We start from the raw sequence: 22449 nt of genomic DNA, 5'->3' as shown, positions 1-22449 counted from the left end.
ATAGAAAACACAGGTTTATAATGAAACATTGTACATTTCTTATTGATTAATAAAGTATACAGTACAGGGTTACGTATGGAATAGCACATCGGGTAAATGGCCTCCACGGCTTTGCTGGCACAGACACAAAGCCATGGTCTTCATTGGTCTTCATTGTCCCTGCTCCTGGGCCATCATTGGTACTTGGTCATGCTTATCAAATGGAAGGGATTGACATCAAAGGGCAACAGACATTAGAATCTGATTCAATACACCAAGTAAAATTAGGCTTTTATTTTTGTTGTTGTTGTTAATGCTCACGCAAAATTCAAATCTTGCGTGAATTTTGGGACACCCCATATAAGAACAATAGCCAACATTTATTGAGCTTGGGGATTGTTGACAGGAGAGGACTCAGAGATGGATATTAGCACATTTTATAGACAAGGAAACGAAGGCACAGAGAGGCTAGGAAACTTGTCCAAGTTTCCACAGCAGATACGCAAAGGTCATGATTGTGAACCCAAAGAGTCTGGTTGTGGAGCCTGCACACCCCACCACACTGGGAAGCTGTCTTTGCCTGTATGTGGACCCTTCTCTGTCCCCGGAGCTCCCACGTGCCACCGACAAATTGGAAGTATGGAAAATTCTTTGGAGAGGAAAACAAGATATGGTGATTCTGAGGAAGATATTTAACCTTGTTAAAGCATTTTTTTGATTAATAACAAAAATTCTGGCCCTCGGCTATTTTTTGTTGACAGTAAGGCAATGTTGTTTGTAAAGGGACTTTGTTGATCTTATTTTTTTTTGATAGGTGATTCAGGCTTGATTTATTGGGGCAAATGTTTTGGAACCCAACTAACTATTTCTCTTGTCTTTCCTTAACCTCTTGACTCCTCACCACTCCCAGCCCAATCTTATTCAAGAATCATTTAGCTTCTAGAAGAGTCAGGTGTTTCAGATGAGGCCAGGATGAATTCTTCCCAGCAGGGAAGTACTTTTAAATAACCAAATGTCACCGAATGACCCCTGCTGATAAAGCTCTAGATCAAATAGGGGCAAAAGGAATTATGAGCCAAATGACAAAACAAAAAGTAAAAGCTCCAATTAATAAGCATTTCACAACAAACATCGGCTGATGACTATTTTATTAAAGCAATATGGAACACAGCTAGAGGCCACTACGTTCTGGAAATGTAGGAAATTGGTTGAAATCATTTTTCTCCTCTGATTACCATGCTAAGCTGTTCACAGATAGGTTTGGTGGGGTTTTTTGTTTGTTTGTTTTTGTTTTGTTTTGTTCTTTTAAATATATTTTATTGATTTTTTACAGAGAGGAAGGGAGAGGGATAGAGAGTTAGAAACATCGATGAGAGAGAAACATCGATCAGCTGCCTCCTGCACATCTCCTACTGGGGATGTGCCCGCAACCCAGGTACATGCCCTTGACCGAAATCGAATCTGGGACCTTTCAGTCCTCAGGCCGACGCTCTATCCACTGAGCCAAACCAGTTAGGGCTATGTTTGGTGTTTTTAAAAATTAATACAGTTTACTATTTTATATTCTTTTTAAAGTGTTGGCCTTAAAATCAACCTTGGTGTTTTCAGCAATTGGTTACTATTAAGGGGTGAACTTCCACTTCGGAGGAAAAGTCAGTGTTTCCATTTTGGGTGGAGTTGGGAGAAGAGAGGTCAACAGTACATTGTGAAGAAAATGAGGAATTTGATCTTTTCCTCTTTTTTTTTCTTTTTTTCTCTATTTTATTTTATTTTATTTTATTGCTTAAAGTATTACAGAGGGTATTACATATGTGTCCTTTTTTTTTCCCCCGCCCTTGACAGTCCCCTGGCCTCCCCTACCCCCCAGTGTCTGTGTCCATTGGTTATGCTTATATGCATGCATACGAGTCCTTTGGTTGATCTCTTACCCCCTCCTCTTGATAGAGTTTTTATATTGGGAGAAGTGTAATGTGCCTTGGTGATGATAACTGATATGATAAGCATATCGTTTCTGAATGATTAGAATAGAGAGAAGTTTTATTGAAAATTTCAAGTCACGTGCACCCATTTGTCCTATGTTGGCGCTGTTGGTTTGAACCACAAAATAGAAAAGAATGTAAATATTTTCTGATGTTTACAGGCAGTCAGCCACCCTCGGGGATGGATAAAAGTTCGTGTGTTTTTTTCTTACTTTCATCTTTCTGTCAGCTTAGGTTTTGGCTTATTCCCAATGAAGCCCTAGGGCAGTGGTCGGCAAACTCAGTAGTCAACAAAGCCAAATACCAACAGTACAGCGATTGAAATGTCTTTTGAGAGCCACATTTTTTAAACTGAAACTATATAGGTAGGTACATTGTGATTAACTTCATTAGGGTACTCCTAAGGCTTAGGAAGAGCCACACTCAAGGGGCCAAAGAGCCGCATGTGGCTTGCGAGCCGCAGTTTGCCGACCACGGCCCTAGGTCAAGGGCCACCCCAGTCTTCTACCTCCATCCAGTGTGGCTGTCTGCAAATACATGGCTATTCCTTTGGAACTGAAATCGTTTCTCTCACAAGCAGAACAAATTAATTTAGTGGAACTCTGGACTCGTCTGTTTTAAATGAAAACTAGAGTGAAAATCACGTTGGTGTGTGTGATTCAGCCTGAGGAAGAGAAGGGCGCTTCTACCCTTGGTAGAAAATTCCCATACAGGATCCTGATTCCTGGAATGCGTGGGAGATGACTTGTTAGGGTTAGCTGAGATGTCTGGTTTTAACCAGCAACTCTGGTTTTGTTTCATCTTTTGTTTAAATGTTTGAATTAGTAGAAATCGTTCCTCCAGCTCAGGCAGCCGTGCAGAGAGCCGTGCTGTCTAATGCATCTGGTGGTAGAAATAGTCTGAATCTATGCTCTCCAACATGGCGGCCACTAGCCCCCTGGGGCCTTTTAGCACTTGAACTATGCTTAGTGTGACTGAGAAACTGGATGTTAAATTTTGTTTAATTTTCTTTTAATTTGGAATGGCCACATGGGGATATATATTAGGAGTGCAAGTAGAGTATCATTGCCAGGTAAGCATATGTCTCCATCATATTATCTCCCTACATGTCTGAATTTTGATTTGGAAAATGTGGTGACTATTCATGTGTCTGACTGAGTGAAGATTACTTTTAAGTAACCCTGTGACCCTCCATCCTCAGTGCATGTACGAAGCTAGGTGGTTATGAAAATACAGCCTGGAAATGAGCTTGTTAGATTTTATTTTCCTTTGACCTTTTTAATAAGTGAATTGTGAGCATTTTCGGCTTAATTGGAGTTGTTATTGATTGAGGTGGAATTCTTCAGATGAATCAGACCTGATGTGATTGAGCATAGGAGAGAAAAAAATTACATTATAGCCCGTTGCAGCCTAAAATAAAATTACACAATTGATGAGTTTTAAGTCAGCCAGAAGTTCAGGCATTATTTGAATCAAAAGAAAACTCATTTAATGTGAAACGTCACCCTACACCCTGAGGGCTTTAAGGGTTTAGGGCTTAGTCATTGTATTTTAGCTTTGACCTGCCTGCTCTTTGAACCCAGTTAACTTTTGACAGAATTTCAGCAGGAGTTGCCTTGATAGTCATTTCTTTATTTTGTCTTATTTGTGTTGCTTTGAATTCTTCTTCACTTTATAACTCTCATCTCTTCTTTGTTGTTTGATTGTATTGTTTGTTTTTGTTCCTGCTAAAGCCAATTGCTCCTTTTCCCTCACCCTTCTTTGGTCAAAATATTTCTCTGAAAAGTCAAGTACATATAAACTGATTTCTACTTGGATTTTATCTGAAAGAGACCCACCAAGATCCAAAACTCACATCAAAGGGAACTGAAGGAAGGAGGTATGTCTGGGCTGAAGCAGAAGAAAGGGAGAACGAACTTTTAAAAATTAAATTTGGTTTTGATTATAGAAGTAATTTATGTTTATTGTGGGAAAATTGGATCTTCATACAAACAGTGCATCTCCATCCTAGTTTTTGTCTATACACATTTGTGTGTGTGTATCAATTATTTACATGTTATGCTCATGTGTAATATTCACAAATGATCCACAGTTTTGGTCTTAAATTTTAGTTTGTCGCATTTTCTCTCCTAATAAATTTTCTTCTAAAGCATACTTCTGATTTCAGTATTCCTTCAGATAGATATAGTAAAATTAAGTGAGATCTAATTTCTCACTGATATAGATAATGCTGTAATCAACATCTTTGCACATATCTTTCCTTGCATTTCAATGACTCTCTCAGGGTAATTCCTAGACATGTATTTGCCCTCTGGAAAAAATTATGCATATGAAAGCTCTCACCAGCAAAGAGTGAATGAGTGTAGAGATTTCAAATTTATTAATGACATGGAAGTGGTTTTAGTGAGATGAGTTTTTCCTTGAGGTGATTTACTTAACTTCATCTCTCTCTTAACTTAATTTCAAAGACATAGCACAGCTCTGTAAATAATCTATTTTTGCTTTGTTATTAATTTAAAAATTCTTTAGCTAAAGTCTGGGTTTATAAATGCATTTATGATCAGTATTGCTATTTATTTCAGCCTGGACTTTGAGTCTTGGTCATTAAAAGTATCTAGTACTTTTTTCCATATTTGATTCAAATATATAGGGCTCACTGAGCCTGAGTCTTAATGAACTAGAAGTGTTCAGTTTTATTCAACTTATATCAGCCATGTGATGTGTGTGGTTACATCGACATGTCAGAATTTTGTCATTTGTGGCCATCTGGCACACTCAGAGTGACTGTGGATCTTCGAGAATAACAATCCCCAGGCCAATGTCCTTTATTTTGTCAGAGAGAATGTATATAGGAAAAAGCTACATATTAGAAGATGTCAATACACATTGACCAAAAAACAGGAAGAAGTGATAGCCAAGAGCAGAATGGATAGGTAGAAAGAGGGAGTAATACCGGGCGATGTGAGAAGCAGACCAGCCTTATTACCTTTGCATTTCCAGGGCCACACACCTCACTGATGAATGTTTATAAGCCTCACTCGGGACCATCAAAGACATGCTATGTTGTGATTCACATACATCGTTGAATGTGGTAGGATAACGTGATCATAAAAGACCACCATGCGAATGATGATATTAAAGCACATGTTTGGACATTGAATACACACATTTCAGTTTCTTGTTAAAATTATCTTGTGCAGTACATCTCATTCCATACTGGCTAGTCTAGGGAGTCCAAAGCCTGACTTTTTCCCTGTAATTTAGAATGTGACTCGAATAAGTGTATATACACACATATATATAGTTTGAATTCTTATAGAGGGAGAATTATTTTCTCAAATACTTTCCCAAACAGAGAATCCTCTTCGATCAGAAAAATTGAAAGCAATCCAGTCTGACTCCAAACTTGGTGTTCTTTCCAGTGTCACACAGTCTCCAAATGACATCATCACTTACACCTTTAAAGTTTTTCTCATTGGGAATAAATATAATGATAATATTTTCATGAGCTGCGGAAGACAAAGTATGTGTGGGGGCATATATTTTGAAGAATATGCTAGGATAAATATAAATATAAATATAAATATATTTTCTCCGTTTATCCGATTTTTTTCAGGAAAGTCATTGACTTTTGATGACATTCAAATAATTCTCCTTAGTCCTGGCCATGTAAGCTTAGCATCGTTGGAAGAGACAATTTGCTATAATGACATAAATGATGGGGGCCTGGTGTGATATTATTTGTGAATCAGTTACGACCCATGGTTGAAAAACACTAGCATCGAAATAGAGTGTGTCATCCACCTAGAGGTAGGTGGTTCCAGAGTTTAGTGAATTTAGGGACACAATGATACCGCCAAGGACTGAGGGACTTTCCATCTTTCTACTTGCCCCTCCTTGTCACAAAATGGCAGACACAGTTCCACATATCACATCCTCAAAGAAATAGAGCCAAAGACAGAAGACTTTTTCCGTGTGTGTGTGTGTGTGTGTGTGTGTGTAATGAAAGGGTAATCTTTTTTTCCAGAAGCTCCTCCTAGCAGACTTCCTTTTTGGCTTCATTCAGTGTTCAGGTTCCACCACAGCTATCCTTAACCAATCACTGGCAAGGGGAATAGATGCCGTATTGGGTACGGATATGGTATGTTATGGTAACGGATGCCATATTTGGTACGGATATGGTATGTTATGGTAATGGGTGCCATAATTGACATGGAGGAGTGAACATTCATTCCCTGGGACAGGGGAGGAGGCTCATGTCTCCCAAGCTCGTGGGAGGGAGATGCTCAGATTAATTCTGGCTCTGCCAACAGGGAATGAGTGGTGAGGAAAGCTCTTGGACAGCTCGCTAATGATGCCTGTGATATTCACCAGAGCATTCTGACTAACCTGTCAGTGTTACCGCTGTAAGGCCTTCTCTTATTATTTGTGAGCTTCTTTTATGCCTTTGGTATATTCTCGATTACTTAAGGATGGGGACTTACCATACTTAAGTATTCACTAAGACATGGAAGAGTGTCTTGTCCTAGAGGGTGATTAATAAATATTACTAAATTGATTAGAATTGCCCATCCCAATTAATTAGAAGCTTTCTTACTTTTTCGATTGAATCGAAATTCTTTAAAATCAAGTTATTTGCTTGAATATTGACACCCTCCTAGTAAAGTTCCTTTTCTTCATTCCAGAAAATGATGAAGAGGCCTTACTCAGAAAAGTACTGGAATAAAGTTACTGTGGGTGCTGTGTAATACAAGCCCTGAAAACAGTGTTTACAGTTTTGTGTGGGTGTAGGAGGAGAAAAGGATTCAAATATAAATATGAGTGGGAAAGCAATCTTGTATTGAGTCCATTTTATAAATCTGTTAACCTATTGAAGACTATACAGCAGAATTTATCATCATAAAGATTAGAAAGTGAAAGAAATTAAATATATAAAATTACTGTGATTATTGGAAGCTCCATTCAATAAAAGTTTTCTTAGAAAAACTAATTACCTCACTGATTCAAAATTCAGTCCATTATTATCCCTATCACATAATTTCATTTTAAAAATCTTTTACAGTAAAATGAGATCAAAAGACCAGATTTTATTTACTAATGTGGTGTGAGTTACAGAGCCAGGGTTCCAAGTCTTAATTCGTTTTGTAATGTAAGCATTGCGCAAGAGCTTATCTTTTTCAATGTAAAGAATTCTTCATATAAACTTCCCTTCATTTGGTTCAGGTTCAGTGATAGTACATGTTTATCATCTTTCACTTTCTCAGCTATTATAACTAATTTATAAACTCCTGTTTTTAAAAATATTTGAGATAGTATATTTTAAAGTTTTTCTAAAAAGAAATATAGTACTCATTTGCCTGAAGAATGGTCATTTTGTAGGTATAAATGAGAAGTTCCTGCCTTATTCGAGAATAGCCATTATTGCCCTAGCTGGTGTGGCTCAGTGGATAGAGCACCAGTCTGAGAACTGAAGGGTCCTGGGTTCAATTCTGGCCAAGGGCACGTGCCTGTATTGCGGGCTCAATCCCCAGTAGGGTCGTGCAGGAGGCAGCCAATCAATGATTCTCTCTCATCATTGATGTTTCTCTCTCTCTCCCTTTCCCTTCATCTCTGACATCAATAAAAATATATTTCAAATAAAGAATAGCCATTATAAATTGTTCTCTCAAGTGATGTGAAATTTTAAATTGAATTCAACACAAAGACATGAATTATTTTTAAAACATTTTTATTGTTTGCTAATGGAACTCATTTTTAGTTATAGAATTTGCTAAGGAAAGTGATGCTAGGCGCAAATCATTGTCATTCTAAAAGTAACTGAAGTATTTCCTTCAGTTATCTTCTCTTTTTCTGATCTTTTAATCCTGAAAAAAATAGCAAAAGGAACAATTAAAATCATTTACAAATATTCTTAGTAAGTATCATTTACAAACGTAGGGCTTCAGTTTTGCCAAAACAGTATACAACCATTTAAGTTTGGCTCTATAATTGTCAAAGTTTCTTCGTTAGCTCCTTGACATTAGAAATGAGGTATCCAGGATGGAGGCTTCTGCCTTCAGGATACTTAAAACTATTATTTAATTAGAAAAGAACAATTACTATCTTTATTGAGCACTTCCTGTGTGCCAGGATCTGACCTCACCACTTTACTTTCCATAAAACAAGCCTATGAAACTATCAATATTTATACTTTATTTTTACACAGGAGTTTTCAGAAGTTGAAGCTCCCTATTTGAAGGCACCTCTGTATGCATAGCTCTGGCAGGGTATGAACACATTATGAAGTTCATGGCCTTAGTTATTAACAAAGAGATAGATAAATGTATTTTCTATACAAAGAAGTAACATGTGCCTTAGACTAGAATAATCAAATATACGCACCAGAGCATTTGTGATACAATCAATTTTCAAAAATTCTGCCCCTGATTCTCCATCATTGTGAAGACACATATGGCAGATATTATAATAGATTCTAATTTTTACTGGGAAACTATGGTATTTGTACTTGGACAGAGGCTTGAAAATTCTCTGATTTAGTTCTTTTATTTCATTTTGAAGAAGGAAAAACACCCATAAATTTGAAGTAACTTGTTTAATCCCATCTCCTCTTTGGGAGCAAAGCCAGAATTGGAACCCGGGTATCCTGGCTCCTCACCAAAAAGGAACCTGACCCTCTGTCTGGTTTAGCTTCCTCCAAGTTCCATTAAAAGTCACTTGAAACAGGTCATCTTCTGCAGGTCTTTAAAGAGATTTCCCACCTCCCTGTTTAAATATTTGCATCCCCTCCTTTATAAAAATATTCAGTGCACTTCTAGCCTATTTCTGCTAGTCTAATACTTGAAAGATAAGGAGAACAGATAAAGTGAACAGGTTTCAGTACTATAGATTCTGGTAGGAATTCAAACTTTTAAACCCACCATAAAGACTATGGTCTTCATTACGAAGCCATGTAGATAAACCTGTTGATCATATAAAATTACAGCACATGCTTATACTCATAGAGTCCATGACCTATAGCTACGGAACGTAAAGAAGCTAGATGGTTGGAGAACTGAGAACTCCGGGGGCCAGCTTCGCTTCACCATTCCCACGGGTGTTGTAGTGGCTTCGGGAGATACTCACCACTTCTTCCCGCTTGGTCTTGTCTGTGGCGGGCCAAGCTTCCAGAGGCAGGTCAGGAAGCATGGGGGGCAGGGGCTGCATGGGGAACATCGGAGGCAGAGGTGGCTGGGGTGGCAGGGGCTGGATGGGGTGTACGGGTGGCTGGGGCTGGATGGGCTGGTGAGGCTGCGGCTGGACGGGCTGGGGCTGATAGGGCTGCTGGGCGGGCGGAAGGACGTTTGGCTGGTGGTGTTGGGTTGGAGTCATGGAGTGTTGGCCAGGAACTGGCATCATTGGCTGCTGGGGGACCACGGGCTGCTGAGCTGGCACCACGGGGATGTGGTGATGAGGCTGTAGGGCGTGATTCGGGGGGTTCTGCTGGGACAGCACGGGAATGATTTGGTGGTGCAGCCATCCACCCATGGGTTCGTAACCATAGGAAGTGTACTGGTGAGAAACAGAGAGGCAGGTTTACCATTGGCTCATTGGCTTCCAGCTGGAGAATAGCAATGTTTTCTTTGTCCTTATGACAATCTGAATACTTATTCGTTCCTCCTGGGCAAGAATTTCTAACTGTGTCCACAGATAGGACCTTGACAAACTAGACTTCCTGTTAGTGTCAGATGTGGGAATCGAACTGCACACTTCGTGGTTTGAGAGAATAAAGAACAAAATATCTACATACCGGCTGCCTTATCATGCTCTGGTACCACTTCAGAGGGGTGAGCACCTTAAGAGAAAGAGACATTAAAATACATTTGTTTTACTATAGTTACATGAAATATGCATTCAAAAATGCAGTCCTGTCAATATTGATAACCTAAAAATATGAGTTCTATGGAAGAAAGAATAGAGTAAACATTTGTGTGTTAGGTACTATGCTCTATCCATCACACACATTTTTCATTTTTCTCACATACTCTGAGGCAAGTATCATCACCATCACTCTTTTTAAAAATATATTTTTATTGATTTTAGAGAGGAAGGGAGAGGGAGAGAAAGAAACATCCATGATGAGAGAGAATCATTGATTGGCTGCCTCCTGCACACCCCACACTGGGGATCAAGCCCACAACCCAGGCCTGTGCCCTGACCGGGAATCAAACCCTGACCTCCTGGTTCATAGGTCGATGTTCAACCGCTGAGCCACGCCGACTGGCATCACCCTCACTCTTACAAGGTCATGGAGAGTTAAAGAGGTTCCTGAGCTCAGCTGAGGTTACAAATGTAGCAATTCTGTTTCATCCCTCAGCTCCTGCTCTTCTTTGCAAGAGCAAAACAAACCAGAAAAATTAATGTGACACAACATTAATCATTAGTTTTTGATTTGATGTCACAATGAAAAAGGAAAGGAGGCAGAAACCATGTTTCTCATTCTATAAACACAGGTTTTCTGGTCAAATATGTCAACCTTGTAAGGTTTACCAGAAAATCTTGCCTGAAATTCTTATTCACATTTTCCCTCAGCCTATATGAATAGATAGACTCACAGAGTGTCATCTAAACCTATGAAAGAAGGAAGTTTCATTCCTTTTCTAAACAGTATATATCTAGGCAACCTCAGGTACAAGGACTCCTTAATATAGTGCTACAGCATTGGCTATCAATACAACAAACAATTATTAATCTTGCTCAAGTTATACTTGACAAAGCACCTTTTATGTTGCTGGACTATTTTGCTCCCCAAACAGTAATTTGAAGTGTGGATACTGCAATTATTTCCCTTCTACAGATGAGGAAACCAGAATCCCAGAGAATGAAAATGACTTGCCCAAGGTCACATGGTTAGTATGGGGCTGAGGAGAGCCTCTAACCCCATTTTCAGAAATCTCAAGCTTTTTATTGCTCTGAAGAATGTCTCATAGACTACTTGGTCATGAATCTTTCAGTAAAAACAAGTGAGGGATACACACAGGGTATGCACATCTTAGAATCAGGCGTTTTCTAGCGGGAAAGGATCTTAACATCTTACCCGATTCCCCACATTTTAGGGGCTAGGATAGAATAAACCTGCTCGGCCAGAGTTTCTTTTCTGCCCTACCAAGCGGTCCCCCCGAGTGACAGCTCATGATGAATACTTTTATGCCATAAAAGCAGGAGAAACTGAGGCAGAGAGGCCAGGCAGGAGCGTGCTGGGGCAATTCAGGCTCAAAGCAACTCACCAGAGCTTAAACCAGGAAGCAGTAGGGAGAGCTATCAAGGTGGGACTGAGAAACATCTTGAATGACGAATCAACACACTCTTCTTTACAGATCCCAGGACATGGTTAACTCAAACAATGGTCAAAATGAGTAAAGAGAAAAATTACCTCATAGCTGAAGTTGATATAACCAGGGTGCCCAGGATGAGGTGGTAGCTTTTATAGGGAGGGGAGAGGAGAAGAAAATGAAAGGGGGAGAGGGAGAGAAGAGGAAGAGAGAGAGGAAGAGATTAAGTCAATATGCAATCGTTCACATTAAGAGAGACTGAAGCTACTTAAAAAAAATCTACATAATGCAGAATATATTTGAGGTCTGCTTTTCATTGAACATGTATGCTATGTGGGAGAGGAGCCCTCTTAGTTGAAAGACTTCCCCACAGCTGCAATCTTATGGTGGGACACCTAGAAGCAGGAACCAGCATGCATTTGTCCTCCAGTGACCTTCAGTCACCCGCCATCCATGCTGTCAATCAAGCCTACTCTATCCCACTCACCGTCTTCCTTCTTGAAACTCACTCCATGTTGGGAAGAGACATGTTTCTCTGCCACAACATGAAATACCAATGAGAGAATCATCTCCCAGACCTTCCCTTACAGATCAGGAGGTGGGGGAGTGCTTAAGCATCAAAGAGATTCCTCATCATTCACAGGCAAAGTAAATAACACAACAACAGAACAAACAAGTGCATTATTGCTGAATCTGAGGACAAGCTGGGTGCAGGGAAGTGGAAACATAAATTCCCATGGAAAAAGAAAGGGTGGGTTGATGAAGTTGAAGCTGATTTTTGTTATTGTTCTATCAATGTTTTTGTAGCAGAGACATTTAAAAGTTGAAAATAAAAACAACCGGAATAATGAGCTAAACCAGGACTGGTTGTCCTGTGCAAAGTGCAGACCAAGTGCCTGGTGCCTGCGTTCTGAAGCTTGGCCGGCCATGGGATGGGTGAGAAGGAGAGGAGAGAGCATCATGCAGAACGTCTTCCTCAGACATCAAGCTATCTAAGGCTCTGTTCTTTTAAAATGCTCAGATTTCCTAAGAGGGTTCATTTGCTCTCATCAGAGTGTGAATTCTTTGAGTCATGTAACTGCCTTTTCTATACCTTCTTGATGTGAGCCCTCAGAAGGTGGGGTGTTGAGTTGAGGAGGGGAAGGGGGCTGAGTTTGTAATGCAGAGGCTCCTAGGGGCACTAGGAATGGCCACAACGTAGGATTTCAGGAAGGCTGAGTGCAGAACCTTGGGCTTGTGCGTGAGAGGGGAGAGGAGGCAGATATGCAAGCGTTGCTGGCTTCTGGTCGTATCAACTGCTCTCTCTGCCGCTGAGAAGCAGATGGACCCTACTGTGCCTTCATGTGATTTAGGCTCTTGGAGCTTTTGTACCCATGTCCAGGGAGAATGGGTCAACCTTCCTGGGCCTTGATACCTTTGAATGTAAAATATATCCATATGTAGTGGGCGTCGGGAGGATTCCACCCAGAAGTCATGCGCTTAGCAGGAGCCCCCAAAGGGATGAGGCCTCTGAGAACAGGAAGGTGGTTCAAGAAGGGAGTTCCTATCACAGAAACTGTACCCCTGAAGGATACAGCACAGGGGTGGGGAGAGCAGAAAGAGATTTGGACACTTGTTAGGTTTTAGAGAAAACTGGTGTTTTTTAATTTGCCTCAGGCTGATTTAGGCACTTTCTCTTGAGGCCTTTCAAAGGTCCCTTCCAGAAGTTTCCTCCATCTAGAGATGAGCCATAATCTTTACAAGCATATTGTTTCATCAGAATCTCCTTGGTGCTTATTCAAGTGCAGAGTCCTGGGCCCAATCTCAGCTGTACTCAATCAGAATCTTTGGTGGAGACATCTGAGAATCCATTTTTTTAAAAACAAGCCCTTCAAAGTATTTTTTAAACACAAAACTGTTTGAGGACATCTTATCTTAATACTGTTCTAAACCCCAGAGTTTACCAACTAGGGGGCAGTTTTCTTCCCAAGCTTGTGCAATTGGACATTGACGTACGCACTGGGGTAGTTTTACTCACGGGCATAGCAAAGGCTGCTCCCAAAAGGCAGGCAAACAGAATCCAGGTCCCCATTTCTTGATGATCCTGAAACATGTCAACACACACTCTCTTATCTCTTCTCACATATGGACATCATGAAAGCCCCATAAAACCCACCTAATCCATATTGATCTGTTGTTAGTGGGAAGGATAAGACAGTTCTTTTTGAGGTTACTTCATTCATGTATGATTTCCAGTCCTCGGCCCATTTTGTCGTTTCTAGAGTCCCAATAGTGAGAAAGATGCTTTTCCTTTAGACTGAGAGCTGAACACGTTGCAGGGACATGGATAATCTATCATTGCAGTATTTGGCATGCCGTTTCCCTACCCCCATAAGCTTTAGAGCCATAGAAGCTAAGTGTAGCTTATAATGAACGATGAAAAGAATTGAGTTGACTCTAAAATTGAGAAGAGCGTCAAGATACACAGTGTCTGATACTTTTAGAACCAGGAGGTAGAGAAATGTGTTTTTTGTACAGTTTGCCTGAGCATCTCTGCTGTTAAAAACAAAGCCTCATCATTGAGAAAAGACATTAAGCAACTTGCCAACAGAATAAGGAAGGAGTGGAATTTGGTTCTGGGTGTTGCCCCCAGTAGGACTTCAGGCAAGACCCTCAGGTAACATCTCTGAGTCCAGGTGTGCAGCAAAAGATGTGGCTAAGGATTGCACTCGAATTCTGTGATTATTCCATGAATTTCGAATGCCATCTACTTAAAAGATTCCATATTTAATCAATGACATCTTCCCTTTGTTTGACGCTGCACTGGACTTATCCCACAAATAAAGCCCTTGAGACATGAGGCACACCAGGCTACCCTAAGACATGCACATCGGCGTGATGGTATACATTATCGACTAACTTTTAAAGCTTTCAGAAGGAAGACCTTCCGTTTTGCACAGGAAGTGAATGCCATGTGTCAGAATGCTGGCTTTGGAAAGTACACTGACATTTTCTAGCTCCTAAATCTGTTTTTGAAAGTTTGAATTAAGGAGAAAAATCTTTTAGTTGATGATTCTATTTGATGTCATTAAGTAAAATGCTTTTTAAAGTAGTGGGTTGCAGAGGGTGGAAATTATTTTTATCTTACCTGAGAAGTAATTAAAGTAAGTATTTTGCTTTGAAATTTGGCCCCCAAAAGTGCATTAAGATTTTGGAACTAAAATTTAAAGAAATATAGATACTTTGCTGCATTACGAAGTAACATACTTCATTTAATAATCAGAGTCTCACTTAATTATGGTCCAACTGAAGACATAACTGAATGTTAACAGCATAAAGTATTAGAAATGCATACTCCATCATAGCTTTTGGACATGAAATGTACAAAAAGAAATAATCACAATAGAAATAATACCAAACAGTGAATGAAATTCACATACCTTTGGGTATTTGTATTCAGAGCAGGTTTCTGTCTGAAGTTCAGGGAAGCTTGATCCTATAGATTTCTTCCAACTGAGAGCTCAATTTATATCATTCACAGCATCTGGAACAACCAATCAGGTCTCTGAAGGAAAAATGTGTCGAGTACAACGAAAAATCCCTGTATCATGAATTTTTAGAAGCTATGATCAAACATAAGGTTGAATGTTGTGATTAGAGTGTATAGAATCTTTCATTACGGGCAATAATAGGTTTACAGGCAAAAAATTTCATCACACTGTTTTTAAGTCAGCAAATAAGTTGACTGCACATGCTGATATATTCAGATTTACCTTCAAGAAGCAACTATGTCATTATCTGTTCCCTGTTCTAGCAAACATAACATTGTTCTTTACCCAAAAAAGTGTTAGATGGTTGAGTTTTTATGGTGTAATCAAGGTATCTCCTAGAGTTCCCCATTCTTTTCTGATAAATTGATTCAAGCTCTCCCCAATATTTCTCTCAGGGATTACTAGTATAATTTAGGGATCACTACTGTTCTATTTTCTATTCTCATTGAAAGTGTTTTCTCTGTTGCCTGTGGTCATTCCTTTAACACCATTCTGGTGGCCACCAAAAGAGGGGACAAAGTCTCTTCTCCTTGGCCCCATCCTGCAACCCATCTGCCATCCAAGCAACCGTGAACTTGAGGTTATCACCGTAGCAAAACATTGACTGATGATCTAAAAGGCAAGACAAGAAATGTATCACACACCAGACCTCACACTTAAAAATGTATTTTGGGCCCTGACCCGTTTGGCTCAATGGATAGAGCGTCGGCCTGTGGATGCAAAGGTCCCAGGTTTGATTCCGGTCAAGGGCATGTACCTTGGTTATGGGCACATACCCAGTGGGGAGTGTGCAGGAGGCAGCTGATCGATGTTTCTCTCTCATCGATGTTTCTAACTCTCTATCCCTCTCCCTTTCTCTCTGTGAAAAATCTATAAAATATATTTAAAAAAATGTATTTTGGTCTTTGCAAACAAGTATGTATCAGATGGAACAGGGCCTCGGCTCCCACATAGTAAAGTAATTCAGTCTTTCTCAGCATGCTGGCCCTTGTTGCCTCACATCCTTCTGGCCCAGTCCATGTCTTTTGCCCGGCCGGCATGGCTCAGTGGTTAAGCATCAACCTATGAACCGGCAGGTCATGATTCCTGGTCAGGGCACGTGCCCAGGTTGCGGGCTCAATCCCCAGTGTGGGGTGTGAAGGAGGCAGCCGATCCATGATTCTCTCTCATCACTGATGTTTCTTTCTCTCTCTCTCCCTCTTCCTTCCTCTCTGAACTCAATAAAAATATTTAAAAATTCATGTCTTTTACTCTTCTACTTTAGTAAAGCATATGGATTTTTTCTTTTAACCTAGATTTGGATCAATTAAAAAGCACATTTGTAACTAATGATAAGAGGCAGCTCATGAGTTGTCTATCAATAGTAGATCAGTGAAAGAAATACTGATTATATACCCAGATAATTTTGCCAGGATAGCCAGATTTCTTTGACTACTTACATAATATTTATAAAGTTTGTACATGTACACATGTTTTTATATAGGTGCTCCACATTGGCTGAATTAAACTCAAGGAGAAATTATTCATGAAAGGCAATGTATGTTATTAAGAACTACAGCTTAGGCTTACATAGATCCTGACCCCACCTTCACCAAGGGTTGAGGGACCTTTAACAATATACTTAGTCTATCTGAGTTCAGTTTCCTCATTAGTAACATGAAGATAATTACAGAACCTACCTAAGAGGATTAGTGTGAAAACAAAATGAGAGACATCTCTGGGAGAAATGGAAGTATCACCCTCCCCAGCACCATCACTTGGCGTACAGTAAATATTTTGAAAATGCTGATAAAGAAGATTCTAGGATGGTCTTTGGGAATGAATTCATAGGAAGTGAATAACCCTCATGAAGGAAGGTAGACTTTGAGAAGGTTACAACAGGCAAAATGTATAAATGAAAGTGAGCACTGAATAGGGTTTTAAAAGCCAATTATGTCCAGGGTTTGCATTTATATATGAATATATTTGTTGGTAAATTATACATCAGAGTCAAGAAGGAAGCTGCAAAATGGCTTTGAGGAGAATTGGCATCAGGTTACTCAGAAGGGGAGTACCTGGGAGGTGAGCAGTAAGGTGTAAAGGAGAATAGGAAGGAGAGGAAGGAAAATACAGCTCACCACTTTGTGTCATCTTTCAAAAATGAGAGTGTCTTGTAATTTTATAAAATTTGTCTCATTACTTTGTCTCATCTTTCAAGAACGAGAGTGACCTTGTGGCCACAAAGGTCAACAAGGATCCCTTATTGTGGCACTAATTGCTCTGGTCCACTAGATATTGAGTTATTGCCAATTCATTGTGCACCACTGTTCAGGTTTTGATGGCAAATACCATAGAAATACTATGGAAATTCTTTGGTTCTATTTATTTTCTCCTACTGCATATCCTGTCATAGGGTATTAAAATATGGATCTCTCAGCTTGAAATTTCTTTCACTAATTTAGGCCCCACATATGCAGTTTAAAAGTTGTTCAATGGTTTGGGGGGAAAACACAAAATTTCAATTGAAAAAACCTTCCTATAAGCAATTATTTTACTTAGGAATAAGGTGACTTTATACAAGAAAACAGAATTTACTAGATTGACTATTTATTTTGTTATATAGAGACTACTAGAGGCCTGTTGCACAAAAAGATTCGTGCAATAGGCCTTCCCTTCCTCTGGCTGCTGGCACCGGTTTTCCTGGAGCACCCGGGACCCAGGCCCTCGCTCCGGCTCACTCCGGCCGCAGCGGAGAAGCCAAGCCTCTTCAGCCTTCAGTCTTCGCTCCGGGCCTGCATATGCAAATTAACCACCATCTTTGTTGGGTTAATTTGCATACTCATCTGATTGGCTGGTGGGTGTAGTGGAGTGACACCAATTTGCATGTTTCTCTTTTATTAGTGTAGATAACATTTCCAAAATATCTGTGTTCTTGTTTTTCTGTATCTTTGACATCATTTTTTTCTTTTAAAAAAAATCACTATTTTAAAAATGGATCATAGCCAAAACCGGTTTGGCTCAGTGGATAGAGCGTTGGCCTGCGGACTGAAGGGTCCCGGGTTCGATTCCGGTCAAGGGCATGTACCTTGGTTGCGGGCATATCCCCAGTGGGAGATGTGCAGGAGGCAGCTGATCGATGTTTCTCTCTCATCGATGTTTCTAACTCTCTACCTCTCTCCCTTCCTCTCTGTAAAAAAATCAATAAAATATATTTAAAAAAAAGGATCATAAGCATAAAATATTTCCTTCTATGACAATATCTCTGGAATAAATGCAACATTATGACCTTAAAATGCGCCTTCATTCACTTAAGCATTTGTTCCAAATGTATTCGTTGAATACCTATGAACCTGAGACCATTTGTGTTGCTATAGAGCAGTGATGGCGAACCTTTTGAGCTCGGCGTGTCAGCATTTTGAAAAACCCTAACTTAACTCTGGTGCCGTGTCACATATAGAAATTTTTTGATCTTTGAAACCATAATAAAACACTTATATTTTTGATATTTATTTTAAATATTTAACAAAGAAAAATCAACCAAAAAAATGAGTTCGTGTGTCACCTCTGACACACATGTCATAGGTTCACCATCACTGCTATAGGGGGAAAATACATGCATGAATTTATTATTTTCTAAAAAGCTTTTATCCAAATTGATTAGTGAATAAATGCCCTTATCAATTATAGGTTACCATTCTTGCTATGAGGGTCCAAGAAACGGTTATAAAAATACCATATTCAGGTCATCTTTTGGCCCAGAAATACCTACTCTCAGTCCCTCCGGAGGCCTTGTAGGATCAAGCAGGGCTGCAAAACATACAGTTCATGTGCAAGGACCTGAGGCTGGGAAACCTTTAACCCTTTTGGGCACCAATCATGAGCCACACTGTTCCTGTCTGCTAGTAGCTGGAGATGAGGAAAGCATGGGTGAATCCCAGGCAGCAAGAATCGGCCGTTATACCTCCTTGCTTTGGACCAATCAAATATTTCGATAAAAAGAACCCATGGTAGTCAAGAGCTGAAGCAGCCTTGAGCTCTGAGAGGAAGCATGTCTTAAATGTCTTCACTTTTCACGATGCCTGAACTCAGGCAAATAGTAGGCATTCAGAAACAACGAATTATACATGTTTATATATGTTGCTTTATAATTTTTTTAAAGTTATTTTGCCCATTTTTACAGTAGTTATAATTTTTCTTGACTTGCAGCTCATCACATTTTGCTGTTCCCATGTTGCTTATGTAGCAACTTCTCCCCTTCTAATTTGCTGCTTAATTTAGGGTGTGCTGGAAAATTCTGTGCCCAGACTTGTTAGAAGTATGTGTGAATTGCCAGTAAAGCGATGCTCCAAACGATGTTGGCCCTGGAGGCTCACCTGTGAGAGAAGTTCAAAAATTTCAGTCTTGTGGTGTTGATTTTTGACTGCTGGGAGAATTTTTTACTGAGTTTTGGGGTTTCCCCTTTGATTAACTTCCTGGTTTTTAGCAGTAGTTGAGGTGTATATGGGTGATCTTTGAATAAGTCCGGTGTTATGAGTTCCAGAAGCCTTTCTTATCTGTAGGGGCCCTACTCTAGAATCTTCTTTTAAAGCAGATTCAGGGTTGTCCAATATTCTGGTATAATTTCAAGAGTGAATATTCTTAAATAACGGAAGCCAAAGTCAACTTTTAAATATGTCTTTTGTTGACATTTACTTATAAGAAGATATTCTCTAGGCTGTTGTGTTTCTTTGTGTGTGTTTTTATTTGTTTTTGCTGGAATGGAGTTGTACTCTCTTCAGAACTCAGATAAACCACCACTAATTAATTCTGATAAATACACTGACTTGCCTTTGCAACCCTTGGACATGAGATATTGTGCCTTCTACTTTCTTGGGGGCCCTTTGGTACCTAGAAAAATCTCTTTTACAAAGTAGGTGCTAGGTGAATGTGTTGAGCAATTGAAAAAATGTAGAGACATTCTCTATGACATTATGAAAATATAAAAAATGTCTTTGATTTATGTGGCTTCTTCATAGACCAGTGGTTCTCAACCTTCCAAATGCCACGACCCTTTAATACAGTTCCTTATGTTGTGGTGACCCCCAATTTCATTGTTACAAATTGAACATAATGAAAGCATAGTGATTCATCACAAAAACAATATGTAATTATATGTGTTTTCCGATGGTCTTAGATGACCCCTGTGAAAGGGTCGTTAGACCCCCAAAGGGGTGGTGACCCACAGGTTGAGAACCGCTGCCATAGACACGACATCATGCAGTCATGTAGGTGGGCTTTTTAAACAGCTAAGAGAGGTAGCTCAGCATTGCTGTCAACTGCTCCTATAGACTTCATGCAAATGGCTCTGATAAGGACCTAAAAAGGAAGTTGTTCTAAAGCAGAGGTTCTCAAACTGTGGGTCGCGACCCCTTTGGCGGTCGAACGACCCTTTCACAGGGGTTGCCTAAGACCATCCTGCATATCAGATATTTACATGATGATTCATAACAGTAGCAACATGACAGTGATGAAGTAGCAACGACAATCATTTTATGGTTGGGTCACCACATGAGGAACTGTATTTAAAGGGCCAGAAGGTTGAGAACCACTGTTCTAAAGGTTTTCAAGCCATTATTCTAATTATATTTGGCTCCGACCTATTAGTTCAAATTATAATAGACTACAAGCAAATATATTATGATGTATATATGTAATTTTTTTTTCTTATTTGTGACAGAGTTTGTTTGCTTAATATAATAAAGCTGCTTTATTATCATTATTATTTTAAAATATTTATTTTTATTGATTTCAGAGAAGAAGGGAGAGGGAGAGCGAGATAGGAACATCAATGATGAGAGAAAATCATTGATCGGCTGCCTCCTGCACGCCCCATACTGGGGATCGACCCGGGCATATGCCCTGACCACGATTCACCTCAGGATCCTTCAGTCTGCAGGCCAAGGCTCTATCCACTGAGCCAAACCAGCTAGGGCAAGGGACTCAGTCTTGAAAGTCTCTGGGAAGGCAAGATTTTATTTTATTTCTTTTAAATAATCTATGAATGGAACAAATACAATACAAGGGAGGTACAAGAAGTTTGCGGTGTAACATTTCTCCTTCATGTTCAGCAAAAATGATGAGTAAATGATAGCACCAGATCCCCCCTAGCCCTGGGTTTACTGTATGCTCATTCTCAAGGGGAAAAAAGCTGAACATAAAATCAAAGATCAAAATAATATAGATTTATTTAAAGTGGTAAGGTCCTTGTCTACTATAACACTAGTAGAAAATATCTTAATATAAGCATTCACAGAAAGAGTTTGTACAGCTTGTAATTTGAAAGATCTGTAAGCATTTGCTAAATATCTGGTGGGGCAATTTTCAATAAGGGAAATTATATGCAGATGGGATGTGTGTTGCTTGGATTATAATTAACCGGTAACTGTCAGGAGAGAAAAATGTTACATCTGCATTAATGGAGGTATCACAGTCATGTAAAATCAAGGTTTTAAATTTCTGCTTATTAAGCAAAATACACCAAAAGTAAGTTGCACTTTCCTACTGGGGTTCAATGTACATAGACACAGATGGCTAGTTTCCGAACAACAGCAATAGGCTATGGTGGAGAGAACTTGGCTTTGGCAGGACAGCCTAGGTCAGAATTGTGGTTGGGCCACTGACCTATGGTGCCGGACCTTGGCCAATGTTCTTGACCCGCGGTTCTCAATCTGTGGTCGCGACCCCTTTGGGGGTCGAACGACCCTTTCACAGGGGTCGCCTAAGACCATCAGAAAACATATATATAATTTCATACTGTTTTTGTGATGAATCACTATGCTTTAATGATGTTCAATTTGTAACAATGAAATTGGGGGTCACCACAACATGAGGAACTGTATTAAAGGGTCGCGGCATGAGGAAGGTTGAGAACCACTGCTCTAGACTCTTCTGTACGCTTACCTTCCTACCTGGAAAATGGAGAAATATTAGTAAGGGGAAGCTAGTAACGCCACTCAATAGACCTTTGAGTCTGCTGAAACATGATTTCCAATATTAAGAATGACAATTTTAGTAGTTGCTCAACCAGGACTATGCAACTTCGAAGGAACAAAAGAAATAGTTTGCCACCGAAAAGGTTGGAAACTATCATTGTCACATATTGGATGTGCAGAGTTTTTCTTTCATCCTTGGGCAGAGAATGCTTCTATTCTTACACTTTAGTCGCATACCTTTTCTCTTCATCTCTTAGGGAAATGCTCACACAGTCATACATGTAAAATGGCAGAATAATGTCTTCATATGATCTCATTCTACAGGGAGCAAGAACTAGGTGGTAGGACGTAAGCAGCAGCGATGTCACCACTTCCGGTGGGACTGGCATTCCTGGGAGCCATTCCAGTTTTTGTTTCAGCCAGTGGCCCCTTGAATGTGGACAGAGCCCTGAGCAGCTTTTTCGGTTATTATCTTCTTTGATCACATCCCAAATTATACAAAATTCAGCGATAACTGTTAAGAATTATTTCTAAACCTCTATTTAAAAAATCACATCATGAGTGGTATGTCTGCTTGGAGTATGGACTAGATCTGAAGCTGATGTAATTCTGAGGAATGAAATAAATCAGGAAGAAAGCCAGAAGTCAATATAATTCTCCTCACATGTTTTATTATTGGGTAATTTTTACTTGAAGTGAAATT

At 39.7% G+C, this 22449-nt stretch overlaps 2 protein-coding genes across 4 annotated transcripts in view; one reads left to right on the top strand and one right to left on the bottom strand.

The window, feature by feature from the left end:
- ARHGAP6 (Rho GTPase activating protein 6) overlaps positions 1-22449 on the top strand; it is a gene marked incomplete at its 5' end in the record, with an annotated part of 507844 nt that overhangs the window by 345389 nt on the left and 140006 nt on the right. The window lies entirely within an intron of this gene.
- Positions 8994-13337, bottom strand: AMELX (amelogenin X-linked; the record flags this gene model as incomplete). The annotated part of the gene is made up of 4 exons (XM_081080988.1): positions 8994-9506; positions 9745-9789; positions 11368-11415; positions 13284-13337. 4 exons carry the CDS (start codon positions 13335-13337, stop codon positions 8994-8996), a joined length of 660 nt encoding a protein of 219 aa, XP_080937114.1.

The sequence above is a fragment of the Myotis nattereri genome (genome assembly GCF_964212035.1).
Source record: "Myotis nattereri genome assembly, chromosome: X".
Taxonomy (NCBI): Eukaryota; Metazoa; Chordata; class Mammalia; order Chiroptera; family Vespertilionidae; genus Myotis; species Myotis nattereri.
The sequence above is the reverse complement of the archived record's forward strand: the minus strand, read 5'-3'. Positions and strand labels throughout refer to the sequence as shown.